This window comes from Hesperophylax consimilis, chromosome 1, assembly GCF_061612785.1.
Source record: "Hesperophylax consimilis isolate HC1 chromosome 1, BYU_Hcon_1.0, whole genome shotgun sequence".
Classification (NCBI taxonomy): Eukaryota; Metazoa; Arthropoda; class Insecta; order Trichoptera; family Limnephilidae; genus Hesperophylax; species Hesperophylax consimilis.
In genome coordinates this window covers 30235700-30262727 of record NC_142836.1, presented here as the reverse complement: position 1 = coordinate 30262727, position 27028 = coordinate 30235700, and the positions used below count along the sequence as shown (strand labels likewise).

Here is a 27028-nt window from a genome sequence, read left to right as displayed (position 1 = left end):
TAAGGTTTCCAAAAAATGTGTATTGTGTTTCATATTCAAATATTCTTTCCACTCGCTAATATCCAATTCAGTCAATTCGATATGAATTTTTTTATTATTTTTTGTAACTTGTCTATTTTTATGTTTTTTTCACAATATTTAGATGAGATAATACGAACATCTTTGTAGTAGCCCTATGCGCTGTATCTATGTTTGTAATCACTAAATGTTTATCCCAACCCAAATATAATATCATTCATTGGAATGGCACAATGTATGTTTTTCGAACGAGACTTGGGATACATAGCTTTTTTGTCTAGTTTTCGGATTTGTGCTCTAATCGCTAAAGTGCGTAATTGGTTTTTCTAACAGAATTACGTTTTCCCTTGAAATGCTGTGTTTGTGTGGAAAGAACACAGCAGGGAAGCAGACATTATTTAGAATATTAGGTAACCTACCGTACTTTACGGCTCGCATGAAAAGTCATACGAGCTGATGTTATCTGGCGCCTCTGTATATCTGATGGCTCTTTTTATGCGCACTAATAAAAGCCTTAAAATATCTCCCAAGAACAGACGCATTCGTAAAACTTATTATTTTCCAGGTTTGCCTGACGTAAACTTACATATTAATACCCATATTTTCAGAAAAGTTGTTCTCAAAACAAGGAACACTCCTCGAGTATAATGCTAATATTTATGTGAACACCTGTGATTCAAGTATATAGGATAAGCCGCAAGTATTTTCCGTAATGCAATAATGCGCTGCAGCTTAACAAAACAAAGCGTTATTTAGTATTGTTTTTTCCAACCAGAACAAAGGGGTGAGAAATTTTGCTCCGAAATAACCTCATTCAGTATGACCGGTGAACTTCATAGAAGGTCCGCGTTTTCCAGCATCATAAAATGAAGAACAACCCCGTGTCTTGTGTTTTGAAAAGTGACAATCTCGTGAGGCCTGAGACGTTAAGTGAAGTGAAGGGTGGTAGAGTGAAGTGAACGGCAGTGTGCCAGTGGGCCGGGTGACCTTTGTGGTCAGTGAAACGGCAAGATGGAGCGGCCCAGGTCGCTGTGGACAGATATGTGTGATGCCATCGTCATGTATTCCTATCCGGCGCTTCCGGTGGAGATGGTCATGGTGCCCCCTACCTACTCGAGTTAGTTCTATTATAGATAACATATTAATCTCCGCTTTCACCAGCTTTCAGTAAGAGAAATGTTCGTCGATCGTGATGTACTACATAACTCATTGAATTGTTGTACTTTTAAAATCACCCGGTTCGAGGTATTATCGACACTTCGTTTGTACCGTCATATTGTGCCTGTTAATTCTGTAATTTATCAAATCGTTTGTTTCATGCTCTGTGCTCATCTCATGGTCCCAATTTCCTTTTATTTTTCTTTCTATGTTTCTCTTGATAGATGGTGTTTGTATATATTATGCCTCCTTCGCGCGCTTTCAGATTTGTACTGCCTCTGCTGTGCGCCCCGCGGCTCACTGGGCATTTAATATTATTTTACTAATGGATTATTATTCGAGTTTCCCTTTTCCTGCTGCCTTTGGTTTCTCACAACATTTTCTGACACATTTATATTCTGGTCACGCGAAATGCAAATTGACCCCAGAGTTTTGTTCCGCCAGACTTTGCGTTGTTTCTTTTAAATCAAACTTCCAGCTACTAAACGCTGCGCACGTTGTACGTTGTATGGCGCATCATGTGTAAGAACACAGATTATTTTTATGTGCGAGTGTTTATTTTATTGAGAAACCTGCAATTTTTCAACCGCGAATCTGGCCTCCAACTAAAAAACAGTTTTTCTGTTGGGATTTAATAATCCCCGGAGTTATGCCACTGCCAACATTAATTGGCCCTCACCTCTCTACTGCTGCCATTAAAGCATTTCTTCATAATTATTTTTTTCTTCAAATTCTTTACTTCTGCTATCTTTCTGTTGAGATTCCTTCCTCTATTCTACCCTTATTTTAAAAAATAATCACTTCACCTAATTATTTATTGATAGTAAATATTTGATCACTAAGTATTAGCTCAATCGTTTACCGAAAACTTTAAAATGTACTAATTACTGTGCAATTTATTCATTAGTTAGTAGTTAATTGCGCTACATAAAACGTTTAATTATAGCTCTGATTCATAGGAAGGCACTGTTAATGGGAAAATGAAAGGGTCGCATGGTGCACGCCCGTAGCGGATAAATCTAGTCGGGTGAATTATTTACGCGAGGCATGCAAAAAGAGTCACTGAAAATTCCTGACTTATTTACATACCAAGGAAGTTGTAAATAACATTATCCCCCTGAATGATCGATAAGAAAATTACATTACAGCTCTCTCGAAAGTAAAACCTTTAGTTATTACGAAATCTCCCTCGACGAGTTTTTTTTCAAATGAGAACTTTTTCTTCGCTTTAATAATAATAATAATAACATGGCATTTACAGCACAGTTTAGTGTCATTTCACTTCAAGTGCGCTTAACTACTCGTATAACAAACTTAAAAAAATGGTAATTCAGTATTAGTGGTTCTTAAAATTATTCCTACAGTGTGCCTTACCCAATACAGATCTAATAGTATAACACTAAATACACTGTTTTTACAAAGTGGTGACAAAACTTAGAATAACAATAACAGCAGGACAGGACAAAATACGAATATTAAAACTAAAACAGGAGGCAGTTTGTCTGAGAAATGAGAATTTTCTGAGCAAACACTTTAAAAAGGTACAATAAGGAGACAACCGAAACCAAAAACTTTGTGGGAGAAGGTCAAACGTTGACTATATTAAGATGTAAATGAGTATTTGGATTAAAACGTCGCTGGTTTGATCCTCTGGCAAAGTAACACAATGAACTCTTTGACATTAAATTACTCATAATTACACTGTTCACGGATTCAGCTGAACTTTGCATGATTCATTTCGGGAAAGCGACCGGAAGTAGAGCTGACCCAGGAACGTCGCGTGACTCCGGCTCATGTCGTCCTGACAAGTTATGACACAGGAATAAATGTGACTTGGCGAGTCACGTATCGGTTTCACCAGTGTTCCGAGGAGCCGCTCCGGGAATAATAAGTGCGACCCCTTCTCTGAGGCAGGGGCGGCCGGGCTCCCAAACCTCCTAGATCACAAGGCCGGGACACTCATTCAAAGCAGCCTCCTAACTTGTATGGGATTTTACAAAAAAATGTTTTTTTTCTTGTTAATTCTTAATTATTAAAACTTCTTTCAACGTAATCTTATTTTCCCTTTCAAGTTAGGAGGCTGATTTGATTCAGTGTCCCGGCCTTGTGATCAGGAGGTTTTGGATCTCCTGTCTGGTCCACTCGGCCGCTCGCGGTCACTAATCTGACTGATGTCTTCCGGACCAGAACTGTGATTACATTTTGCCTAAGTGTTGCAATGGCATTCCATTGCAAGTAATACATACACAAAGGGCCATAAGAAGAAACCCTCCAGAAGAGTTTTGATAACGATAATGATACGCCTTGTGGACCGATTCTATATTATTCCTTCATTTTCCTTTCACCCTACAATTACCACGGCGATTGCAGGGTAACCTAGTTGTTTGACTTTAATTAAAGTAATTGACAATTAAATGTGTAACAGATTTTTAACCCTTGCCTTTTCTTACAAAGTTTTTTGTGAGATTTTTTTTATTGAATACATTTAAATATCTATCATGCTAAGCATAATTAGAACAGATTCAAAAAAAGTTTTTGAGAATGCACGGAGAGTACCCGCGATTCATGCATCACGAAGATTTGCTAGCCGAAACGCGCTACCAAAGTCTCCACTCGAGGAGGAGTGGGGGGGCCCTTGCAGTAACGGCGTACAAAATTCTTAATAATTTAATAGATAGCCCATACCTTCTGGAATGCTATAAGTTGTTCGTACCGAACAACTACAGCCAGGGACGGCACCATGATCTGCTATGTATCCCACGTGGCAGAACGGACGTACTGGCTCGGCATAGCATGACACGAGGTATGGCGCTGTTAAACAACGCCTCCAAGACTATCGATATTTTTAATAGTAGCCTTGAAGAATTCAAGAGGCATGTCAATGCCAAAAAGTAAAAGTAAAAGTCATAAACACTAACTTTTCTGGAGAGCGATTATAAATTTATTAACTATAATTTTTTCCATTTGATTATTGAGTAACAAATGCCTATTTTTAATTGAATGAAAGTGTATTTTTTTTATTTTGATACCATGTAAAGATGTTGTCTCGATATTGTAAGAATGAAAAATCAATTTTTTTTTTTACTTATTTTCATTATACCTAGCTTAATAGATATTTCGCCACTTCTCTACGGTCCACCCCCTGCTCGATTATAAATATAAAAGATTTTATAAATACAGTCACAGCGCAGTTCAGTCAAAGTGCAACCTCGAACCTTACGGGATTAGGTAGACCTCCGTAAAAGCTTGAAGCTAGTGGTAGGCTAGTGGAAGTGGCGTGACAGGAGACAGCGCGGTACGGATATTACGGTAACCTGATAATAGCAATGCGGTTATACTCGTACAGTGATGCTGCACTGCTACCGTAACTACTGCCGTGTGTCGTGTACCGTGTACTACCGTGTCTACTCGCTTATCACTTGGTTCTACTGCCGAGTGCCGCTTCCCGCTCGGAGTCTCATTTAGCTCGTACTTTACCCCCCGCGCTGGGAGCTGTGCCAGAATGCTGGAGGATCGTGGCAATCGTAATGTCGGTAAAATGTTATGAACATACCTACGAAAGCTTCACTCACAAAATCAGCTTGTGGCTCAACCACCGCAAATGTATTGCGGGAATTCCTGATTATTGAGTTTATAATATTATCCTGTTTTAATTTACCAATGTCTTCTTAGTATATATAATTTTTCGATGAAAGATTTCATAAACATTTTTCATTCGTGGATAAATATCTCTGGGCCAGTTGTTTCACAGAATTTAAACAATTCATCAAAGTTAATATTCAAGCTTTGTGAACGTTCTGCTCAAGCTCTATTTTTATTCAAGAACTATGAAACAACTAGCCCATAATAGAATAATAAGAGAACTTGAATATTTACTTTGAAATTTGATGAATTGTTCAAATTCTATGAAACATCTGGCCGTAAGTATCTGCCTAAATCATGTTAACTAACTTGAAAATATTTTTTATTAATACTATATTCTTACATTCACATATTTAAGTATACCGTCGTAACAGTGTGGCTCGGGTTCTTTTTACGTCAGAGTTCTATAAAAATTGGATTCTGGAACGATTGCCAGCTTTCCTGTTTCCTTCATCCTACATGGTTCTCTTCATGGTCTAGGCTCCCTCCTCAATCTCCTTTTAAAACATCCCACACAGGCTCTATATAAATTAAAAGTGCTATATTTAAACCAGCGTCCTTGGGGTGATTTTTTCACGAAAACCACGTTGTATAAATTAGCCTTCATTATCATTGCATGCCACCCCTGTCAACACCCCCTCCCCCAATATTGTTTATATAAACTACAGTTAGGAATAATGGTACCAGTCCGAATATAGCTATAAGCTGAAACCGGTAAAGACAAAAAATAAAATAAGTGGAAAAGGGTTATCATTATTTGATTATATCATTACAATTATATCATTACAATAACAACACGACAAAATACACTATTCCACTGCAACACACATAAGCGAAATTACATTGCGAACTCCCCAATACAACGGTTTCACACTATGGGAAACCAATACTTAGGTGATGTCGATATATTTAACAATAACTTTGCGAATTTTGTGGATTATGTAAAAGACCTATTTCAATACTATTCCTAAATGGAAGTTATATTTTTGTAAACCAGTCAAATCGCTGTATTTTTTAATTTATGTTCTTGATATTTTTAATTTTGTTTCTCGCATATACTTATGTAATTTTATTTTTATTATTTCTTTCTTTTCTTTCTTATGTTTCAAAACTGTCATTAAATTTGTACCACCCACATGTAAAAGCCCTCTGGGCGTTAAATAAATAAATAAAATAAAATAAATAAATAAAATAAAATAATGTATTAAATATTGTATAAAACGCATTCTGACAATATTGAAAGGGTACAGCACAAATTTCTAAGATTTATTAACTTTAAACTGAATATTCCAATTAAAAATATTTACGTTCTTTTGATGAAACAACTTAACTTAATAACGCTATCAGATAGGCGGATCATCTCTGACCTTGTACTTTTAAATAAAATTATGAATGTAAAGAAAAATATAATTTTCTTTAATTCAAGGCAATGCCGAGCTTGTCTCGTCATTGTGGCTGTGTGTGTTGTGGACTGTCACTAGCTGGATGTGCGCCACAGTACCTACACAGTCGACTCGATATTTCGTAATCTATGGTTTAAGACATAGTAAAAATAATCTATGGGTTGTGACAAGGCAGATTGATGGGAATAATTTCAATAATTGGTAATTGCTATCGTGATTGTGATTAAGGAATTGACATAACAATTAATAACATTAAATGTCGTTTCTTTCCTTACAGGTGATGTTTTGTTACTGAATGCTTTTCTTTATGTAAATCTTGTGAGATTAACAAAATAAACCTATTCTTTCCTTACAGAGAAACTCAATTGTGTTTTAATTGACTGTGTCGTTCAAATCACAAGGAAAATATCATTATATTAATAATTCCATTGACAACCCTGAAATTCTCGCCAAAATAAAATTTTACGTACCGACTAGAAATACGAGGCAAAGTGCTACATTTTTCTGTGACAATTTTAACACCAACCATGAAGCTCATACACCTATAAATAGACTACATCATTTTGGCAATAAATTTGGGAATATTGTAGACATGTTTAAAGACTCCGTATTAGTTATAAAACGAAATCTTTTTAATCATTTTACTGAGATGTATGAATTCACAACTCCGTAGTGAATACACTTTTCTTTTTATATTTATATGTTCCTTAATTTTCTTAATTTAGCTTTCCGTAATCCACACTATTAATTTGATTTTTCCTTAATTTAGCTTTCCGTAATCCACACTATTAATTTGATTTTTCCTTAATTTAATCAAAAATCATAATTTATTGTAATACATAATTATGTAACACAACTGTATTACTTGTTAACTACTTTTGTAAAAGCCCATTAGGGCGTAAATAAATAAATAAATAATGGAATTCCACCATGAATTGTCAATATTATTTAATATTAATTACATTGGTCTCGATGAAACATCTGAGTTTCGTAGAGTTAACATTGTAAGAATAAATTTAAAAAATCGTTCAATAAGATCAGCTGGGTGGGATGGGTAGATTTTATTGGATCATTAATCGTTCAATTAGCCATGTATCCTGATTGTCCGTTGGATAATCTGGGCCCGCTGTCTAATAAGATTAGTCTGACACTGCCCCACTGATCCGGGACCGGCCCGAACCCTCCATGACTAGTGACTACAGAACACGGACAGAATAATATATGGAAATATTTTCATTATAATTTTATTCACCATTTAATCAATAAATTTGAACATCAGCAGCAAAAAATGCCCATAATAAATTAAGAGTTACTTTACTGTGGATACAAGTCATTTTGCGGAGAAATGTGTTAGCTTAAGAGGAAGCTACAAACCAAAAATGTGTACATTCTTGGTATATCTTATATTGTAGGTAATAGGCATTAAAATCGCTTTCGTTTATATTTTTTATTTGTATTCTACTCAAGGGAAACGATAGAAAAACCTTCAATTTGTCTAAAGCATATTTTTTGGTATTTCTAATGAACACCAATTCGTTATAAAGATTAATCAAAAAAGTGATTTAGCATTAAGCTTCGCCTTAAGGGCACGTATACTTTTGTGAACCGTACCACGAATTACGGGAAAGGATCGAATCAACTGCAAGCGACGTTTCGCGCCATTTGCGGTTGCTTCGTTTCTTTCCCGTATTGACGGCCGGCATAGTCCAGTGGTAACGCATTGGACTGCCATTCCGAAGGTCGCGGGTTCGAACCCGGCGTGCGCAAATAAATTTTATTTGATTAATTTGTGTTATTTCACAATTAATTAATTAAAATAATATATATTATATTTTCGGCACGTTCCAGAGTGGAAGATACTACCAGTATCGTCCTGGTGTAAGACCACCATTCAGAATTGAAACGTTGCTCCAAATGGCTTTAGCCGTTTTTAGTGACTAGATCTGAATAGCCAGGTACTTCCCCACCTTCCTCTTTCCCTTCCCCACTTACCTTCAGCCTCACAACATCCCCCAATTGGGGATGCCATAGTCTCACTGGCTCCAGACGGGAGCAGTTGGGACTCTTGTGAGGTATTCACTATAAAAAAAAAAAAAGGGAGTTTCAGTTAGACAGTTCGGCTCGCGGATGTATAAATATGTAGCATGAAAAGTGTTCGATGCTCGTCTATCTATTGTGTCGCTTTAGAATTCCACTTACTCTCTTTTCAAAAGGACACAAAGGGGCCTAAATCGTACTGTTTATATATTTTTTTTAACTAAGCATTTCTAACATTGTTGAGTGGAAGATGTTGTAAGACTCAGAATCCAATTTAATATGCTGAATACGTTCAATAAGTACTTACCTAGATTTTAATAGTAATTTAGTCATTTTTCTACTATTTCCCTTCCCCATTTCATTTCGCCACACAATCCCCTTCGTTTCCAATTTCAACATTATGTTTCTACAATGTTTTCAGTTTATTCGAAAGGGATTTCCAAACCGTTTTTTCCTCCGTTTATCTGATTCATTCCTTGACGTGGAAGACTATTTGTGAATCATATACTTACAAAACAAACCGTCCACTTTACAGTGAAAAATTTTTTGAATTCGGAAATTGGGTATAATTTATTTGCTGTCCCGCCTTCAGATTCCGATTTTTGTGCGATTATAACTTTTCCACTTATTTTATTGTTCCGACCCTCCTTTGCAGCCCAACACCACCCAATACCACCCAATACCACCAATACCTCCCAACACCACCGTAGAATCCAAGTTTTCCTCGCCAGAAGGGCATTGTTACCATTATTTATTTTGCTCACTAAAGAGGATATCATATTGAATTTTTACGTAAATATGACCTGTTATGATTGTGATATTTTCTTAGTTAAAAATAAAAATAAGACATTATCTATATATTTCGTATGAAATATTTTGTCTAATTCAAAGTTCTCAGGATTAATTGTGCATAAATTACACTACCGAATTTTTTTCTTTTAATTTCGTCAAAGACGAACGAAAACGGAATCAACAGACTAATTAATTAATTAAAAATCATTTTTTCGTAAACATTGAACAGTTTGATGATATATAATAATATATTTCGAAGAATGTCAAAATACAGGATTTTCCAAAAAACGGACCAAATATTTTTAATTTTTGCGACTACTATTATAATAATTGGTGGTCGTCAGTCAATTTTTTTATTGCGAAGAACGCTGAAATATCCATTACTAACACCAAAACTTCTAAATTCGAGCCAATTTGCCTTGACGTTAAAACATGACTCCATGTCGCAAACTTTGTTAAGTATGTCACCCCAGATCCAAACTTCGACAAATTTTCCCGCCATTCACCGATATAATTCAACCGAAAAAACTAATAAAGAAACGATATATAAATTACTTTGTGATTATTTATCATGTTTTTGTTTCCATGAACAAAAATCCCACAAACTTATTGTACTACAATGAATTTCTTACTGCTAACCAAAATAATAATTACCATTATTTTAAATTATTTAAAACTTATTTTCTATGACAGTAATTTCTTTCGGAATTTTATTATATGGTTGGACGGCTTTCTGTATAAGAGATTTCTATGGGCTAGATTTTTCCTTGTTGGCAATGTAATTTGTTGTGTTTTATTGTCTCGTGTATCTTGTGATGATATATTTTATTTTTCTTTTGAGTTCCTTAGACATCTCTATGTTAATTTTATGTAATTAAAATAATTTGCTTAACCGTCATAAAACTTAGCTTCACACGTCTCCTATCCGAGTTGATGCGCTTTAGTATTATTCGCATTGCTTTATTTTGATGTATTTCCTTTCATTTTGTTCATCTTCTCTTCTTTACCGAGAAAAATAATGCTTGAACAGTAATTACAGTGTGGTCATAGTATGTTGAATATTTCTGACATGTTTCTTCATTTACTTTTTATCTTCTTAAATTTATTTGTCGATCCAAAAATAATCTTTTGAGAAGTTCAGCTTTGAGTCTATAATGACACCTATATGTTTAGTTTTGTCTAGCTTTTATTGATTTCTTCATCAATATACACACAATTTGGAATACAATTTGGAACAATTCTGGAATCATTATTAGATAACCAACATCTCTGCCATAGGTCACCCCAAGTGGTTCGCTACGTTTGGTGATTTAACAGGGGTCCCCGGATTCATCGGGGAGGTGTGTTCACGATGCGACTTCCCACCAGCTGCATGGAATGCCAGATCGAGAGAGGCAAGTTTGGGGCGACCTTCTAACATCTCCAACTGGTCTAAAAAAGACCCCCACACAGCACTCCCAAAGATAGCATAGGCCCTGAAGGAAATTATTTTCCTCAAGCCCTCCTGAGGGGGGTTAATGTTAAAAATAATTTTAAAAACTTTGGATCCACATGTGCATTTTTTGACTGTATTCATATATTAATATTCACGTATGTATAGAAATGATCCAATATTAGGGTAAAGGGGGGCAAAATGGAAGGGGTGGGCAAAGTAGAAGTTCACATAAAACAAAAAAAATAGCAATTCCGCCCACCGCTTCGCTCACTTACTGACGCTTACGATCTTCCTTGTGCCCCTGAAGAAACTTTGTACAGTTTTTTTTTTTTTTATAGTGATTCCTCACAAGAGTCCCAACTGCTCCCGTCTGGAGCCAGTGAGACTATGGCATCCCCAATTGGGGGATGTTGTGAGGCTGATGGTAAGTGGGGAAGGGAAAGAGGAAGGTGGGGAAGTACCTGGCTATTCAGATCTAGTCACTAAACACGGCTAAAGCCATTTGGAGCAACGTTTCAATTCTGAATGGTGGTCTTACACCAGGGCGATACTGGTAGTATCTTCCACTCTGGAACGTGCCGCAAATATACTATATATTATTTTAATTAATTAATTGTGAAATAACACAAATGCGGCAACAGTTGCAGTAACAGTTGCGGCAACCCAGCGTGGTACACGTGTGTGTTGAGTAATTTGTATAGATCTTTACGAAAACATTAAACTTCAATGGTTGATTTTTCATTGAAATTAAAACAGTAACTTTGTTTTAATTTCAAATATTTTTTATACGTAATGCCGACCGGGTTTTGCTCCAACCGTAGCTTCATCAGGGCTGTATAATACTGTATTAAATTTTAAAATCTAAAATTTACAATCTACCAGTAACATTTGTTATTAAGCTTATTATTATACTATATGTGTAAGGATTTAGTTATTTGCTATTTAGTAATGTATTGTTTAAGGTTATTTTAATCTTGTGATATGTTTTTTCGATATACTGTTTTTTGTCGTTTCACACCACTCGGGCAAAGTGGAAAGTTGAATAAGAGGGCAAAGTGGAAACCATTCCACGAAAAGGAAGATGATTAAAAAAAAGTTTCTCGAAGGGAAACAATGAAAGTAAAAATTAATTTTCTACCTCAGTCGGTATATCAAAACGACAAATTTCGACACGTTTAACTCGCATGTACGCAACGAAGATATATTGAAATATTATCCTTTGCATGTAATGTTTCGATACGTTTTCAAAACTATTCTCTTTTGTCATTGTTTTTTTTCAAATACCGAAAATCTGTAACTTTTAAAAACAAAAAAATTAACGTTTTCTTAATTAATCTCTACACTGAAGTTAAGTTTTCCACTTTGCCCCCTCTTCCCCTAATTGCTATTAAATTTGAAGGAGGTTTTTTTTACATTGAAGAGAAATATCATCAGTGGGGTTAATTCATTCCAATGATTATGATTTGTTTTTATTATTGATATTTTATTGTTGTTTTACTTTTATATTTATGAGTTGGTTAATGATAAAGTTCAGTACATTGCGTCATAACATTATGATGTACTAATTTTACCTTAATTATATAAATTTGATTTGGAGAACTTCATACCAATTAATTAATATATCAATCAGTTTTGACAATAATAATAATTACATTCTGATAGTAATTAATTTCAGTGTCAGTAATAATTGATGACAGCAGGAAAGATAACATTATATACCGACGAAGAGTGTTGTAATTCATAAATATATTATATATTTTTAAATTATAACCATTTTATAGGTTCTTTCAAGTTACTACTACTTCCAAAAATAGTTAGAATGAACAAGGGGAGACTGTTTATTTAATATTATTAATACCAAAGTATTTTTGTTACTTGTTTTTGGGGTATTATGCCGTGTTGCGCTAACTCCTTCTTTAGCCAACGTTTCGGACAGCATTGCAGTGTCCATCATCAGGGCAGATGTGTTATCTGAAAATCTTAAATCATATTTAATACCAAAGTACGTTCCTCATTGATTTATAGATATTCTTAGGGCGACATAAGACTTTAAAAACGGGGTTTTTCGCGAAGTTCACATTTTAATTATTTATGATGAACGTATTACTAAAATCTCAAATGTCTCAAGAGGTAACCCTACGGATGTAAGACATTTATTTTTAAGATTAATAAAAACAGGACCTTACAATTAAAATATTTTATGTAAAAATTTTACTGTAAATTTAGCGGTAAGCACCAGATTTTATTTTTCTAGACGATGAATTAGTAACTTCATCAAAAAATAATTAAAATAAACCCCACGGAAAGAACGATTTTCTAAGCCTGCCAGGGCAAAGTCGACCGTAGGTCCGTCCATTACGCCGAGCTGCACGCCGAATATAGTTTTGCAAAAACTCATTTCTTATGTCGTTAAGATTCCCACTTTATTTAAGAGATCTGATAGGGCAAATTCAACCGCTGGTCTGTCCAATACACCAGGGCCGCGCGTCGCATAATTTTGTGCACGGCTGCTTCACTTACGTCGTTAAGATTCTGGCTTTAATTTAGAATATTGTCTCGTCTTAAATTAAGTGGCATTATACCTACATCTAGGAGGTATATGACGATTCCTTTAAACATAATGTGATAATGTTTATACCACATTAATGTCATTGTCAAAATGATTGAATTAAAAGATTGACCTAATTTAGGCGTATTATATTTTAAAAATAAAATCAATGCCCCCCTGTAAAGCAGTGCCATACAAATTAGCCAAGAAATAAATAAATAACCATTCTAATGCAAGGTTAATAATAAACAAGGTAAATAGTACTGGGTTCAGAACCACTCATATGCTTGACGAATGTTTGTTAAAAACCGATTTTTTATTAGCTTTCTTGTGTCATTTTCTAGAAATCGTAATGAATACGTATTTTAATACATTTATGATCGTAATAAACAAAAAAATAATCAATTTTTCTTGAAGTATCATAACTATTCAGAAGTACATGTTTGTTATTAAGGCGATGCACTACGTCGTGTAATATTTTAAATTGAGCCGCTATCAATAATAACCCTTACGTAGATGGCGATAAGGTTTAAATTCTCGCTTAACACCATCCGACTGTTTTGATTAATGCAAGAAAAAAACATGGTCAAAAAGTGCCTTTTGTTTTATTTTGTGGATGTTCAGGCATAAATATTAAAGAAATTTTCGATCATTTTATAAATAACTTTATTTGCCACATTATACAATAAAATCACCGAAAATGGGTTCGTAAGTAGGAGATTTTGAACTTTAAAGCAGTTTTTATAGGCCTTTACATTATTTTTTTCTGGGCTTATAAAAAGACTTATCTAAAAAATACTCGATTATTTCAAAGGCCAAGATGTATTCTACTCGCAGTATTTAAATAAATCATCTGAAATATTTCAAGGCGACCAAATTTTCCAACCAAAAACACATGATTTTGCATTACTACGTATGGCATCGCCTTAATTGTATAATGAACATTGTATTATTAGGTTAGGTTAGTTAGTTAGTTAGTGTAGTAATTTTATTTTTTCGCAATGATTAGCGTAGGAGTTAGCGGAATTAGACATTTTTTAAATGTAAATGTATCAAATGCGTATTAACTGTGCTTTCCTCAAAATTTTAAACATAAATTTATCTCGCACTCTAAAAAAATATTTACTTTGTTCTAACTACCATAATTGCAATATACGAATTGATATAAAAAAAAAATATTTACTGTCTTTATTATTTATTCCACTTGATTCCATCATTAGGGCAATCCTAAAACTGCTCACTTTTAATATTTTTTTAATTAATTAATCGTATTTATGGAAAATACTCAAAAGGTCTCCCTCAACCAGTCTCTCCCGATCCGGCCTGCCACTCTGCAAGTGGTCAGACGCATCCACCGCCAAGACCTAGACAATCCTCACCCCATGAACCCGGGCACCCCTGCTAAGTCACCAAACGTAGCTTGCCACATGGGGAGGTGTTGATTATCCGATAAATGGATTCCGGAGCAGCGGTACCCATACCCGCATCTTAAATTGAATTTACATGAATGTATTAAATAAGTGCAAAGTATCAATAAAATCTATATTTTTTCCTCTGTAACACAAAAAGCACGATATTCCGTACTATTCATAAAATGTTACTCGGTATTAAGAAGTTTTTAAAATCATTAAAAACTTCTTTATATCGTGTAACATTTTTATGAATATTACACGATAATCCGTATTATTCATAAAAATGTTACTCTGTATCAAGAACTATTTTATCCTCTGAAACACTAAAAGCGGGATATTCCGTATTATTCAGATAAATGTTATTCTGTTTCAAGAAGTATTCAATGATTTTAACATTTTGACTACCTGTCTCCATAAAACGAAAGATGGTTAGAGGCATATACAGGATTTTCCAATAAGAGGTGTTATTTTGAATAGCCCGCCATTTCGGTAGATGTTATTTTTGAAGCTGTCATTTTTTGACATTTGACAAGTACCTAACTACGCCATTAATAAAAATGGAACGATACACGCTTCAACAATGCATTGAAATGATTAAAATTCACTTGAGTGAATCAAATGCAAATCATCTTGAGTGATGAGGCTTATTTCCACCTCGGTGGCTTCGTAAACAAGCAAAATTGTCGCATCTGGGGCTCGGAAAACCCAAAGAGTTATTGTTGAAAAGCCTCTCTATCCTCAACGTGTGACTGTTTGGTGCGGTTTATGGTCCGGCGGAGTCATTGGACCTTATTTTTTCGAAAATGAGGCTGGAGCAACAGTTACAGTGAATGGATTGCGCTATCGAGGGATGATTAATGATTTTTTATGGCCGGAATTGGATCGTATCGATCTGGACAACGTTTACTTTCAACAAAACGGCGCTACGTGCCACACAAGCAACGAAACCATTGATCTTTTACGATTGAATATCAAAATAACACCTTTTATTCGAAAACCCTGTAGAATTTTTGAAATCACTGATATTTTACTTATTACGTGAAATTTTAATTTTTTTCTATACCCTTAGATGGATAAAAATATATAAATCTAAAAACACAATATATAAAGGTCAATGGCGGAAAGTGTGGACATGGTGTCCTTTACTTGCCAGGTCTAGACTGGTTTTCTATGTCTATATTATTTTATACGCAGTTCTGATAACTATACTAGAATATTTAGAAGTATTAATTTAGAGATTTGGGTATCGAACGATAACATTGATTAGTTCTACCTCCGGTACAGTTTCATCACCGCCTATGTCTAGCGCCCACCTCCTCGTACCTTATGGTCCCCGGAGCACGGACCTAAGCGGAAATCAATAGTTACTGAGATACTGGCAATTTTCTGTGTAATTTGCGAATATTATTTATTGGCTACCCGATCACCCCCCGTTTCAGGAGTGGTTTACGTTAACATCTCCTGGTACCGCGACTATACAAATATTTCACCATTTTTGTAAACTTACGTTGAGAGAAAAGCTTACCGATTTTCGCAGTATTCTTTGAAAGCATTTTTACAATCCGAAATGATTCTAAATACCTATTACTTCCGTAATTCAATTAGATATTTGTACAGAGTTGAATATGTTGTGTGTTAAACACAAACCTGTACCTAGTAGATATATTGTGTCACATTTTCTGGTCCTTCATTAGTCGCAATTGTGTATGTAAACGTACAACCTTAAAAAAACAAATTTTACTGTACTCGTATACAAGTGAGAAACTGGTGAATCTACGTCACATTTGCAGTCGATTTTCTGGTATAATTTTTTGATTTGATCTTTCATTTTCGAGTAAATCTAGCCGAAGTTACAAGTTTTTCGGTCAAATTTGGAAAAAAAAAGATTTGTGCCATGGGGTTAATATCAGCTTTTTGTCTTTTAAAATGCGTCGAAGCGTAGATCTGTCTACAAAAGTTTTTTTTAACCCTTTGCATCTAAAAATGGAATAAAATTAAAGTTAAAGTTTTAAACAAATCAGATCTAAAAAATAAGTATTTTGGGATGTGTAATGTAGATTCACCAGTTTCCCGCTTGTACCACAAGTTTTCTGACACCGTGTATATTTTGAACATGTTGGCTTCACAGTAGTCGAATGAGATGAATGAACATGAGATTGAACCAAAAGATTAAAGATCCAAAAGATTATAGTATTATTATTTTTCACCCTTCAAACAGTTTCAAGTCACCCGTTACACCATCCCCTCATCCGTCCTCAAGCCAATTATTCATCTGTCTCTCACGATTAATTTCATCTTGTTTCTTGTGTTATGCCACTTCAAATACTGCACTTATTCTAGTGCTATAATGAAAATTGCTCTTGTTTTATAATGTCTCGTATCCTTGTAATTACGCAAATACGTAATATTTTGTGAGCGGATCAAATTTGTAATTTTAAGAAGTGTTATAATTTATAATTTAATGTCAAATTTTAAACAGTACATAAATACTTTTGTTGCCTATTTTGTATTTTAAAACTGTGATCATCTTCATCTTATTCTTTCATTCTTGAAATCTTTAATCCGCAAATTTGAACATTTCACAGTTTGTTTGATCTCACCTTTATTCTGACTAAAATGACTGATAAAGAAAAATTGTATTGAAAAACACACATTTTATTAGACAAATGTATTACGAACGTTTTTGTTACCTCACTTTTTAGTTGTTTCATATAAAAATATTCACGAAATTTCATCATGTTTTTTCAAATTGCTATAGAACCTTTGTTTTCATAAAGATGCACATATAATTATTCTGTGGTTAGCTGACAGATTGTAATACAAAGCATGGTGTTTTCTCTCTCTAACACCGTTTAGATAATATTTTTCACTATAACATTTAAAAAAACGAACAAATTAGCCGGAGGGGTTAATTTAATTAGCCTTTTATTATCATAGATTGACGTACAAAAAACATCCATGAGATACGATTTCATTATACAGGGTGTCCTGGGGTAAAGTGCGCTAACTTCGGTATGTGATTCTACATGGTGGTAGAAGTAAAAAAGATAAGTACGTTTTTAGGAAATAACAATGTTTTATTTTCCCATACAAAAATATTTTTTATAGAAGAATATTTATTTTTCCATACTAACAAGTTTTTTTGCCTAAAAACTTCCTTAAAACGTTGGAATTTCGAAAAATATTTTTCCACTTTTTTAATTGTACTATCATATAGAATCTCCCCGGAAGTTACCGCACGTTAGCACTTTTCGTAGGACATGTGCTTTATATGTAAAAAATAATTTTTGATTGTTGAACATACTCACCAATATTATTTTAGTCACCTAGATATCTTATATAATATAATTTTGTGTATTTATCTTTTTCTCTTAAAATGTAATTGTTATTTTTTGTATTTTTTATATTTTCCTACTAGATGTATGAAAAAATTTGCGTACATCTAAACAAAGATTCAAAAACAAACAAACTTTAGTATTGCTTACAAGCAGAGAGTAATCTAGATTATTGAATATCAAACCAACTTTTTTCTTATCTTTCTTTCCTGGAATCTTTTGTGGTAGGTAATGGTAAAGGAATGGAAGTCCATCGACCGTATTCATCTCACCACTTCACGACGATAGCTGGGGGAAATTGCAAGCTTTCTAGTTATCTTTATAAGCAACGTCTTGAGACATCTCTTATCTCTATTGAAATAGCTATTTATTATTCATAACGATCAGTGTGGAAGGTACATCGAACCTATCTTGAGACGGTACGAAAATTCTGCTTTATTGGTTTCGCTGAATGCATTATTATAGAACAGGTAAAATATGGTTCTATAAATGACAAAAATTGTGCATCCATGAAACTTTGGTTCTAAACAGTATAAATTAAGATCTAACAGAGTCCTTAAAAAATACAAACAAGTGGCCGAAGAAGAGTGGCCATTTCCTAATTAACTATTAGTACTTTCATAATATATCGGAGCACGTGTTCATGCAGCTGCGTTTATCCTGTTATTATATTAAAACGAAATGCGAAAATATTCAAATTTTTATAAACCTGTGCTCCGCCATCACCATCACACATTCGATTTTTACTAATAGTTTATTAGGAAATCTGTCAATTCATTAGTTAAAGGCCTGCAGTCCTATTTTTAACACGAATACTAATAATATGAACATATTTTTAATAAATTAGCAATATTTTAAATCAGTACCTAAGTTTTCTCCGTGCGTCTACAATTTTCCCGATAGAAGACATATGACTCTTGCATACATGGAATAAAGAAAATATACACTGAATACTTAATAACGTGTAAATTAAGATATAACCATAGACATATGAATATTAGTAGACCTGCCCTAAGTGATTAAAAGCGTATTATCCCCACTCCCCATACCGGTTCCATTGAGCCGGCTGGGCTCGCATATGGCATCAAGTGAAATTTGAAAACGTGACGTCATCATTCTTGTGCGAACTATGGTCGAGGCATCATCGGTTCATTTTACGAAATTACACGGCAAAATGTTGACTTGATATCACTTGACGTGATATGAAAACTTGTAAAAATAGATGTGAAAAAGAGAATAAACCCAATTGTCGTATTACATTCCATAAGTAAGCATTATTTTACTTTATTTTAAGCTTATTCACACCGTATTATATGGATCAGTTTTAGAAACATATACTATCACATCACAATGTAGCGATTCTCAAGTGTGCTCATCGTTGTTTACTGGGGTAAGTAAATTATGAGACATTTGTAAAAGTGTCTTAACTAAATACTCTGAAACTAACTACGACTCTGAAAATAGAAGCTGCCTTACTTTGCCGAATTTGGACTTCGCAAATTAGTTCATAACGTGGCGAGTAATTTGCGCTCCCATGTAGAAATGTCTATTCATTCAAAAGCAGATTTTACTTTTAAGAACTAAATGGTGATATTATAATGCGAGATGCCTATTTACTGTCAGATTGATTTATTGACGAATCACAGTCAGCCTTACTCCCTTCGTTCTTCAACAGTTGATTTTACCCCTCGCCATTATCTTCTCGTCTATTAATTCCTATGTCTGTGGATATAACTAACAGTTTTATTAAGGTCTTTCATATGTATAACATTATGTGAAATTTTTACTATGTACACTGTTACCTATATTCTGTAAATGATGTTTTTTAATAAACACATTAAAAAAATAATAATACAAGATGTGCCCTATATGCGTGTTTCGTGATCCAAATATAAGCTCAATTTAGGCCTATATTTCCATACAAAACTGTGTTTCACCAAATAGTATATTTTAGATTTCTGGAATTTCTATTAAGTAGATACATGTTGGCTGTCCCGAGAAAGTGATTCGAGACGTGATGCTTGATCTACAAAATTCACGGATCTTCTATAGTCGCTCGCCACGTCACGCCACGCCACGCCACGCCACGCCACGCCACGCCACGCCACGCCACGCCACGTCACGCCACGCCACGCCACGCCACACCGGTAGCCGGCATCCGGGTGCTGACAATCTATGGGCGTTCGCCTCGCCACACCGGCAGCGGGTTGCAAGAGTAGGTCGCAAGAAAGGGTCGCAAGACCCGGGTGCTGACAAAAAAATAACCCGCTCGCTCTTTGGAAGCGTGTCATTCACGATCGACCTTGGACTGATTTGTTTCAATTCAAATTTATATGGAAGGCATTTCTAGTTTTCTTCTTTATTCTACGCATAGTGTTATCGATTTTTTAGTTTTCAAATCTCCATTAAGTACCGTTTATATTTATCATTTTGTATAAACCAAATACGTTTTATAAAGACAGTTGTTTCTCTTTCAGAAGGCGAAACAGCTGTGACCCGTTAAATTAATGAACATGGCTGAACTTTAAAACTTTGATATCGTTTTATTATTTTAAAATAATTATAATAAATTGTTCCACGATTGGGTAATATTGCTTGCGTTTGAAGATGAGAAACACAGAAACGTACATAGCCTGTTTGTCGTGGAATAGATTGGGTATAAGCTGCTTTAGCGATAGCCTCCCGGTTTGTGTGTGTGTATGTTATAAATTTTCATTATTCGCAGTATGTCCACATTTCGTTCGTTCGCTTGTTAGTTCGGTGTGCCTGTGTTGTTGGACACGTTTCCGCTTCATTAATCATACCTTTAATGTGACTTGACTAATGTGTTTCTCCGTTCTGTTTCAGTTTTCCCAAATGTTCCGGCGGCGCCAGGGATGCCGTGTATGGGGGAGGACAGTGAGTACAAATACACTTTATTCGTATTTTTGAAGGGCGAAGGGCGCAACGAAATAAAATAAAATAAAATATCGTTGTTTCTCCAGTTTTATGGCGTTCATAAAATTCTTCTATTCCCCCGCTATTTTTTTTCCAGTTTCCCAGAGTGATTTCGATTGCTAACTAGAGTGCATCGTTATTATTTCTGTACACCTCAATCATCAATAAATGCTGTTATTCTTTATTAAATAAAGGTATTTGTAGGCACCTTTCATGTTGTTTCATAGTGCTTTTTGATTGTCAATCGATCAATTCAAGTTTTTCCATAGAATAAAGAAAAATACAAGAAATGGGATGTGGGCGTGTTTCGTGATCCAAAAGTCTGCTTAAATTTCAAATATGGAAATTAGTTTCATCATCATTATCAATTCGTTCAAGTGTAATGGTGATACACGATGTCAGATAGTGTGAGAGGGACAAAGCGCGTGCTAAATGGGCTAGAACCAAAAGGTAGTCAGTGGCGACTGCAAATCTACATGGAAGGCATTTGTAGTGTGTATTTTATATTAAGTAATTTTATTTGATTAATTTGTGTTATTTCACAATTAATTAATTAAAATAATATATAGTATATTTGCGGCACGTTCCAGAGTGGAAGATACTACCAGTATCGCCCTGGTGTAAGACCACCATTCAGAATTGAAACGTTGCTCCAAATGGCTTTAGCCGTGTTTAGTGACTAGATCTGAATAGCCAGGTACTTCCCCACCTTCCTCTTTCCCTTCCCCACTTACCTTCAGCCTCACAACATCCCCCAATTGGGGATGCCATAGTCTCACTGGCTCCAGACGGGAGCAGTTGGGACTCTTGTGAGGTATTCACTATAAAAAAAAATTTAAAAAAGTGAGTTAATACATATAAACACTTTTTATCAGTTAGATAACAATGAGAAGTAAGTATTTCAGTTTCCCGTAAATAATGCATTTTTGTAGCAATTTCGCTAAAAAGGGAAAATTTTACATCTCTTTTTGACGTCATGTTTTAATATAATGATATTAAAATATCATTGAAGACGAAAATAAAACTAATAAATCTAAAGGAAACATGAAACAGAACAAGACACAGAAAAATATAAAGTAACGGTCTGAACTGGAAATCGAACCCAGGATTTAAATTTAAATTCATTAGATCTTCTTCTTCAGTGATATATTACATTGATGGGTATAACCTTCAATTATTAAAAGAAAAGTTGTTCTAACAAAAATTGAATAATAAAATAGTTTTTTTAGGCTGCCTTTTTTAGCTAAACCCAAACTAAGAACCTGGGAACCACTTACAGGATCCTGGAGAAAAATGAGTACGGCTTTTTCTCAAAATGCTGTTAAAACTGTAACTGCATGTCCATTTCCTAATAAAATATTAGCCATTCAGAATATATCTGAACACGTGTTTACGCAGGTGGCCTTGTCCGAATGAATATATTGGATGAGATGCGGAAGTATTATAATTTTTAACAACTCGTGTTCCTTCTTCCTCATAACACATTCGTGCTTTTTTATTTATTTATTTTATTATAAGAACTTGTTGAACATTTATACATATTTGTGATAATTCATCCGCCATGCTAGGGATGTCCCTGTGCTTTACTGATAGTTTGTTATGAAATTTGTCAATTCATTCGTTGTACGCCTCCGGGCCAGTTTTTTTAACAGAAAAACAAATAATTTAACCAGATTTTTAATAAATTTACAATATTTCATATCACTAAGTTTTCTCCGTGTGGCTTCATATTTGAAATTAAATAAGAGAAGAAAGAACTAACCTTTATACTATTAACTATTAAATGCATTATTTTCCATTTCCTGAAACTGAAATATTTACTTCTCATTATTATCTATAACTATAACTAATACACAATGTTTTTATTTTATTTTAAAAGTACATATTAACCGTTTCCCTATTTTATGTGTATGTACTGTGTTTAAAAAAAAAATTAATATTCATATTTATTTATTTTGGGACGGTATATTAAAATAACACTAAGGTACTTAATTAATTATTAGATATGGCTTTTAAAATATTCATTTATCTATCACTTTATTACAATCCCAATTTATAATATTATATTTAATATTTACAAATTTTCGAAATATGCACGAGTGGTAAGTTTTTTTTTTCATTTACGAAGAGTAAATAATACCCTGGACATATTTGTAAATAACTCAATGACTCATTTAGTTACATTCTAGCATCAAACAATATATTATTTATCTGTTACTGGACGAAGTATGATTAAATTAATATGTTCAGATTAACTATCCCGAGAGAGATTTCGCTTGCAAACCCCATTAACTTTAACGTAGGTGGATATCACCTGACGGTCGGATTACCTCCCACTGTCCGGTTTCTCACTTGCTGGCAAATGGAAGGGAATGGCTGCTTTAATAAAGGGCAGAATGGCTTGATTCGTGCTATTATTTACCTCGATCATCCACGCATAACTTGCCGCAATATAGTAGTTGTTTTGCAACTAGGGTTTAATGGTTAGCGTCTGCGAAATTCGCCCCTAGTGAAACCTCAAGCTTGGAGATTGTTATTTATTATTAACGGAAGCGTGCAAAAGGGAAGAACATAATGCTTGTATGTACAAAAGACAGACAGATAGTAAGGAATATGATACAGCAATGAAAACTATGAATGGTCTTAGAATGGGTGAATTTTGATGAATATTATAGTGTCCTGCTAGGAGCATAGATTATTTGTGATCAATGATTTTATGTAATTATTTATTCTTTAAAGTTTATTAACCCCTGGTATGCCAGGGGTAAAATACCAATTGCCCGCAGTACGCCGCACAGTGGGCTGAAAATCGCCTTTCATAGACATAGAGACTTTAATTTTCAAGGGTATTTTTTTTGGCTAGAAATGGATTCTGCTGATCATTACTATGCTATAAAATGTCGTACGAAGCAATTGCGTGTACAAATGAAGGAGTTATAATTTTTTTAAGAAAAATTTGTATGGCGCTGACATTAAAAATGAGGCTATCTCTGGAATCATAAGGTTGGCCGTTCTATCCTTACACACAGATAATACTACTATTTATTTGTTTTTTTTTTTGACATACTTCATATTGTGGCGCAAGGTGCGATTTTTTTTTTTAAATCCTAAAGTTGAAAAAAACCCTTTTTAATGTTGATGATTCATTTTAATGCTCTATGTTTATGAAAGGCGATTTTCAGCCCACTGTGCGCCGGCTTTCTGTGACCATTTTTTCCATCTGCCATCATAACTGTTTTTTTGCAAAATTGTGTTTTGTTATTTGTAACGTCTTGCCAGATAATGTGTTTATGCATTTGAAAAAAAAATCATATTTACTTTCCCCATGTCCCATTCCCCATAGGTTCAGATATTTTGTTCTCATTAATATTATAAAAAAATATATTATACAGGGTGTTAAGGGACGTACTTGACTTACTTCAAACTTTGATTCTTGACAACATTTGAAGTAAAAAATGTTATTTAAATTTTGGTATCCGGTGACTTTTTTATAGTTTTTTTTTTCAAAATATTAAATTAATTCAAAAACATTTATTTTTTAATTCTTCCACATGTCGATACTGGTCACTCAGTCGAGTAACCGCCCAACCTCACACATCGATCCTAGCTGTCCAATTCCTACTAATTTCTGATGTTTTTTTTTTTTGTAGAAAAAAAACCATTAAAAAAGTCCCTGGAGACCAAAATATCGTTTACATTTTTTACTCTAAATAATTTCAGGAATCGCCGGTTAATCATACACGCGCGGTGCGTATGCTACACGCACCAAAGTCGAGTCGCTGGAAAGTATCTCCATGTATGAATGGCCTATGACTTCGAACTTTGTACTTTTGGATGAATTTTGCAACGCGTTTTTTCACAGATAAAATAAACAGATTTGCAAATGACTGAACGACAAGCTACATTATTTCCTTTCCAAGTGAATAAAATATATTTTAGAATGCTATGAGCATTTTTGAGGGTTCAAAACACCGACGAACGCAAAACGCACTTGCACCGATAAAATCGAGGCGTGTGTGGTGAGCTACTAACCAACCCACGGTGGATGTCCAGACACCCTGAGGGTTAAATTATAGAATCACATATCGTGTGCGTGGCCAACTTAAAGTCCTTGTCTGTTGGCAAATTGAGATTGAGGATTTTTGCATGTTCGAATGCAGGCTCGTAGTTACGCAAGTAAGGATATTTTATTTATTTAAATTATGTTTTGTTTCATATACGTAAAAAATATCCTGACATGGATTTTGAATTAGCGGACCAACTTTAATTTTATTATATTACGTTACAGTAAGTTACAATCCACCACCAATGACAGTAAATGTTATTCGTTATCTTTAATCTCTGCCATACTGCAATGTCTGTCTGTTTGTGCGCTTAGTTCTTCCAAAATACGCAAAGGATTTTCACTATCATTTAGAGAATTTCTTTCGAAAGGTTATTATGTGAATAATACGTACACATCAGCTAGTTTAAAATAAACGCCAAAAGTAATTAAAAAAATAAAATAAAATTGATTTGATCGTCTTTGTAATTCACAAATTATAAATTTCCAACCACAAAACACCGCGGGTTGTGGCTTTTTCATCATCGCACGTGAACCAGTATTATTATACGTATGTAACTATACATCGAGCTTGCCAAAATTATAAAATAGAATATATTTTTCATACCCGGTTACGCATAATTTTTTCGGATGGCATCAAACTTTCAGGCAGATAGTACCTACATATTCCGTTAAAATCCAAATTATGCAAATTGGAGGAGCTAGATAATCATTATCCATAAATGTCTTACTAGTAAATATTTAAAATGTGTATTAATTAAAGCGGGTTCTCGCCTTGCAAGTATCCGATAGTGCCCGATATCGGGGCGAAGGTAGTCCCAGCGTAAACTGGCTGCTTGGAGGAGTTTCCTCGGGAATATTGTTCATAAGCAAAGGGGGCCTTATCCTGCACTATTCATTGGATTATACTCTACTGAGGCTGGAGTACTACTCGAGTTCCGATACCAGTTCCAGGCAGTGGGGTGCATTGCTCCCTGACCCAAGGGCTGTGGCTTTTCATGTGTTGATTATCCTCATTTATGGAAGATATGAAATATTGTAACAGAAAATTATAAATATCCCAATAAATAATAATTTTCTGTATAAATAAATAGTATTCGTTCGTTCAAAATCTTAAATCTCCGAAAGTTCTAGACCGATTGCTTTGAAATTTTGATAAAACGTTGCATTCGAGTACGCTCGTATTTTTTATATATATAGATGTCACCTGGGGCAGGTAAGAACATGTTGTTTTTTTTTCGGCGCCATCTGTTGGACATAAAAGCAAAACGCGGTATTGTTTCTCTATCTACACAGACAGACTGAGCCATAGCAACGCGTGGCGAGTTACAGCTAGTTTCTCTACTACCGTAACTTCTTCAGGGCAATATAATACTCGAAAGAAAATATAAAAATAATTTCTTATGGTAATATAGCATCGTGAAATTTGAATTTTTTTTTGAAATATGATTTATTATTTCCTATTACGTACCTAACTACATATTTTTCTTTCTTGTACAATAATTTTACATAGGTTTATGTCAGATATCTAACAATGTTTGTGAGCATATCAAATGAATTATTTAAATGTATGTGTAAAAGCCTTTTTAACGGGCGTGTGTTAACTAAATAAAAATATTTTAGCTTTTATGGAGCAAGCCACTGGACCAGTATCTTGCTTGGATAGTGAAGTTTGCTGGCCGCTCCCGGGAGCTGGCTTCTACTAAAACACGACTATAATTTCATGAAACTTCGCTCTAATATTCCAGTGTTCATTACGTGTACGTTCACAGCCGTAAATTGGGTTTTAAAGCAACAATAAACAAAGTCTAATTCGTGGAATGTGTTAACGTGCGGTATACAAATTACATTTAACAATTAACCACTTTATGGAAATGCGGGAAATATTTTATTCTTAAGGGGGCTGTCCCCGCACCGCAGTTTGGGGAGGGGTGGGGAGGCGCAGATTCCCGTGACGTCACGCGGGAAGTCAATGACGTCACACGCGCGGGACACACCCACGAGGGCTGAACCAAAGCAATGTAATTGGTTTGTATTAAGCTCTCGTAAATTAAATCATATTCCGATCGTTTTTATTATCCCGGCCGGTGGAGATTAAAAGGTGTTAAAACTCGAATATTAAACAACCCCCCATATAATTTGTTGATAAAACAGAAACCTTCGGAAATTTTATTCGGAAAAATAACAATAAAAAAGTAATTTTATTACAGATTACAAAATGTCGTGAAATGTTGCATGTTTTATACTA

At 34.4% G+C, this 27028-nt stretch overlaps 1 protein-coding gene across 2 annotated transcripts in view; it reads left to right on the top strand.

Annotated features, from left to right (window-relative positions):
* aPKC (protein kinase C iota type) overlaps positions 1 to 27028 on the top strand; it is a 207005-nt gene that overhangs the window by 160774 nt on the left and 19203 nt on the right. For both annotated transcript variants that reach the window (XM_089632196.1, XM_089632190.1), the window contains one exon: positions 20628 to 20678. In XM_089632196.1, coding sequence (XP_089488322.1) covers positions 20628 to 20678 — 51 coding nt within the window. The remainder of the gene's footprint in view (positions 1 to 20627; positions 20679 to 27028) is intronic.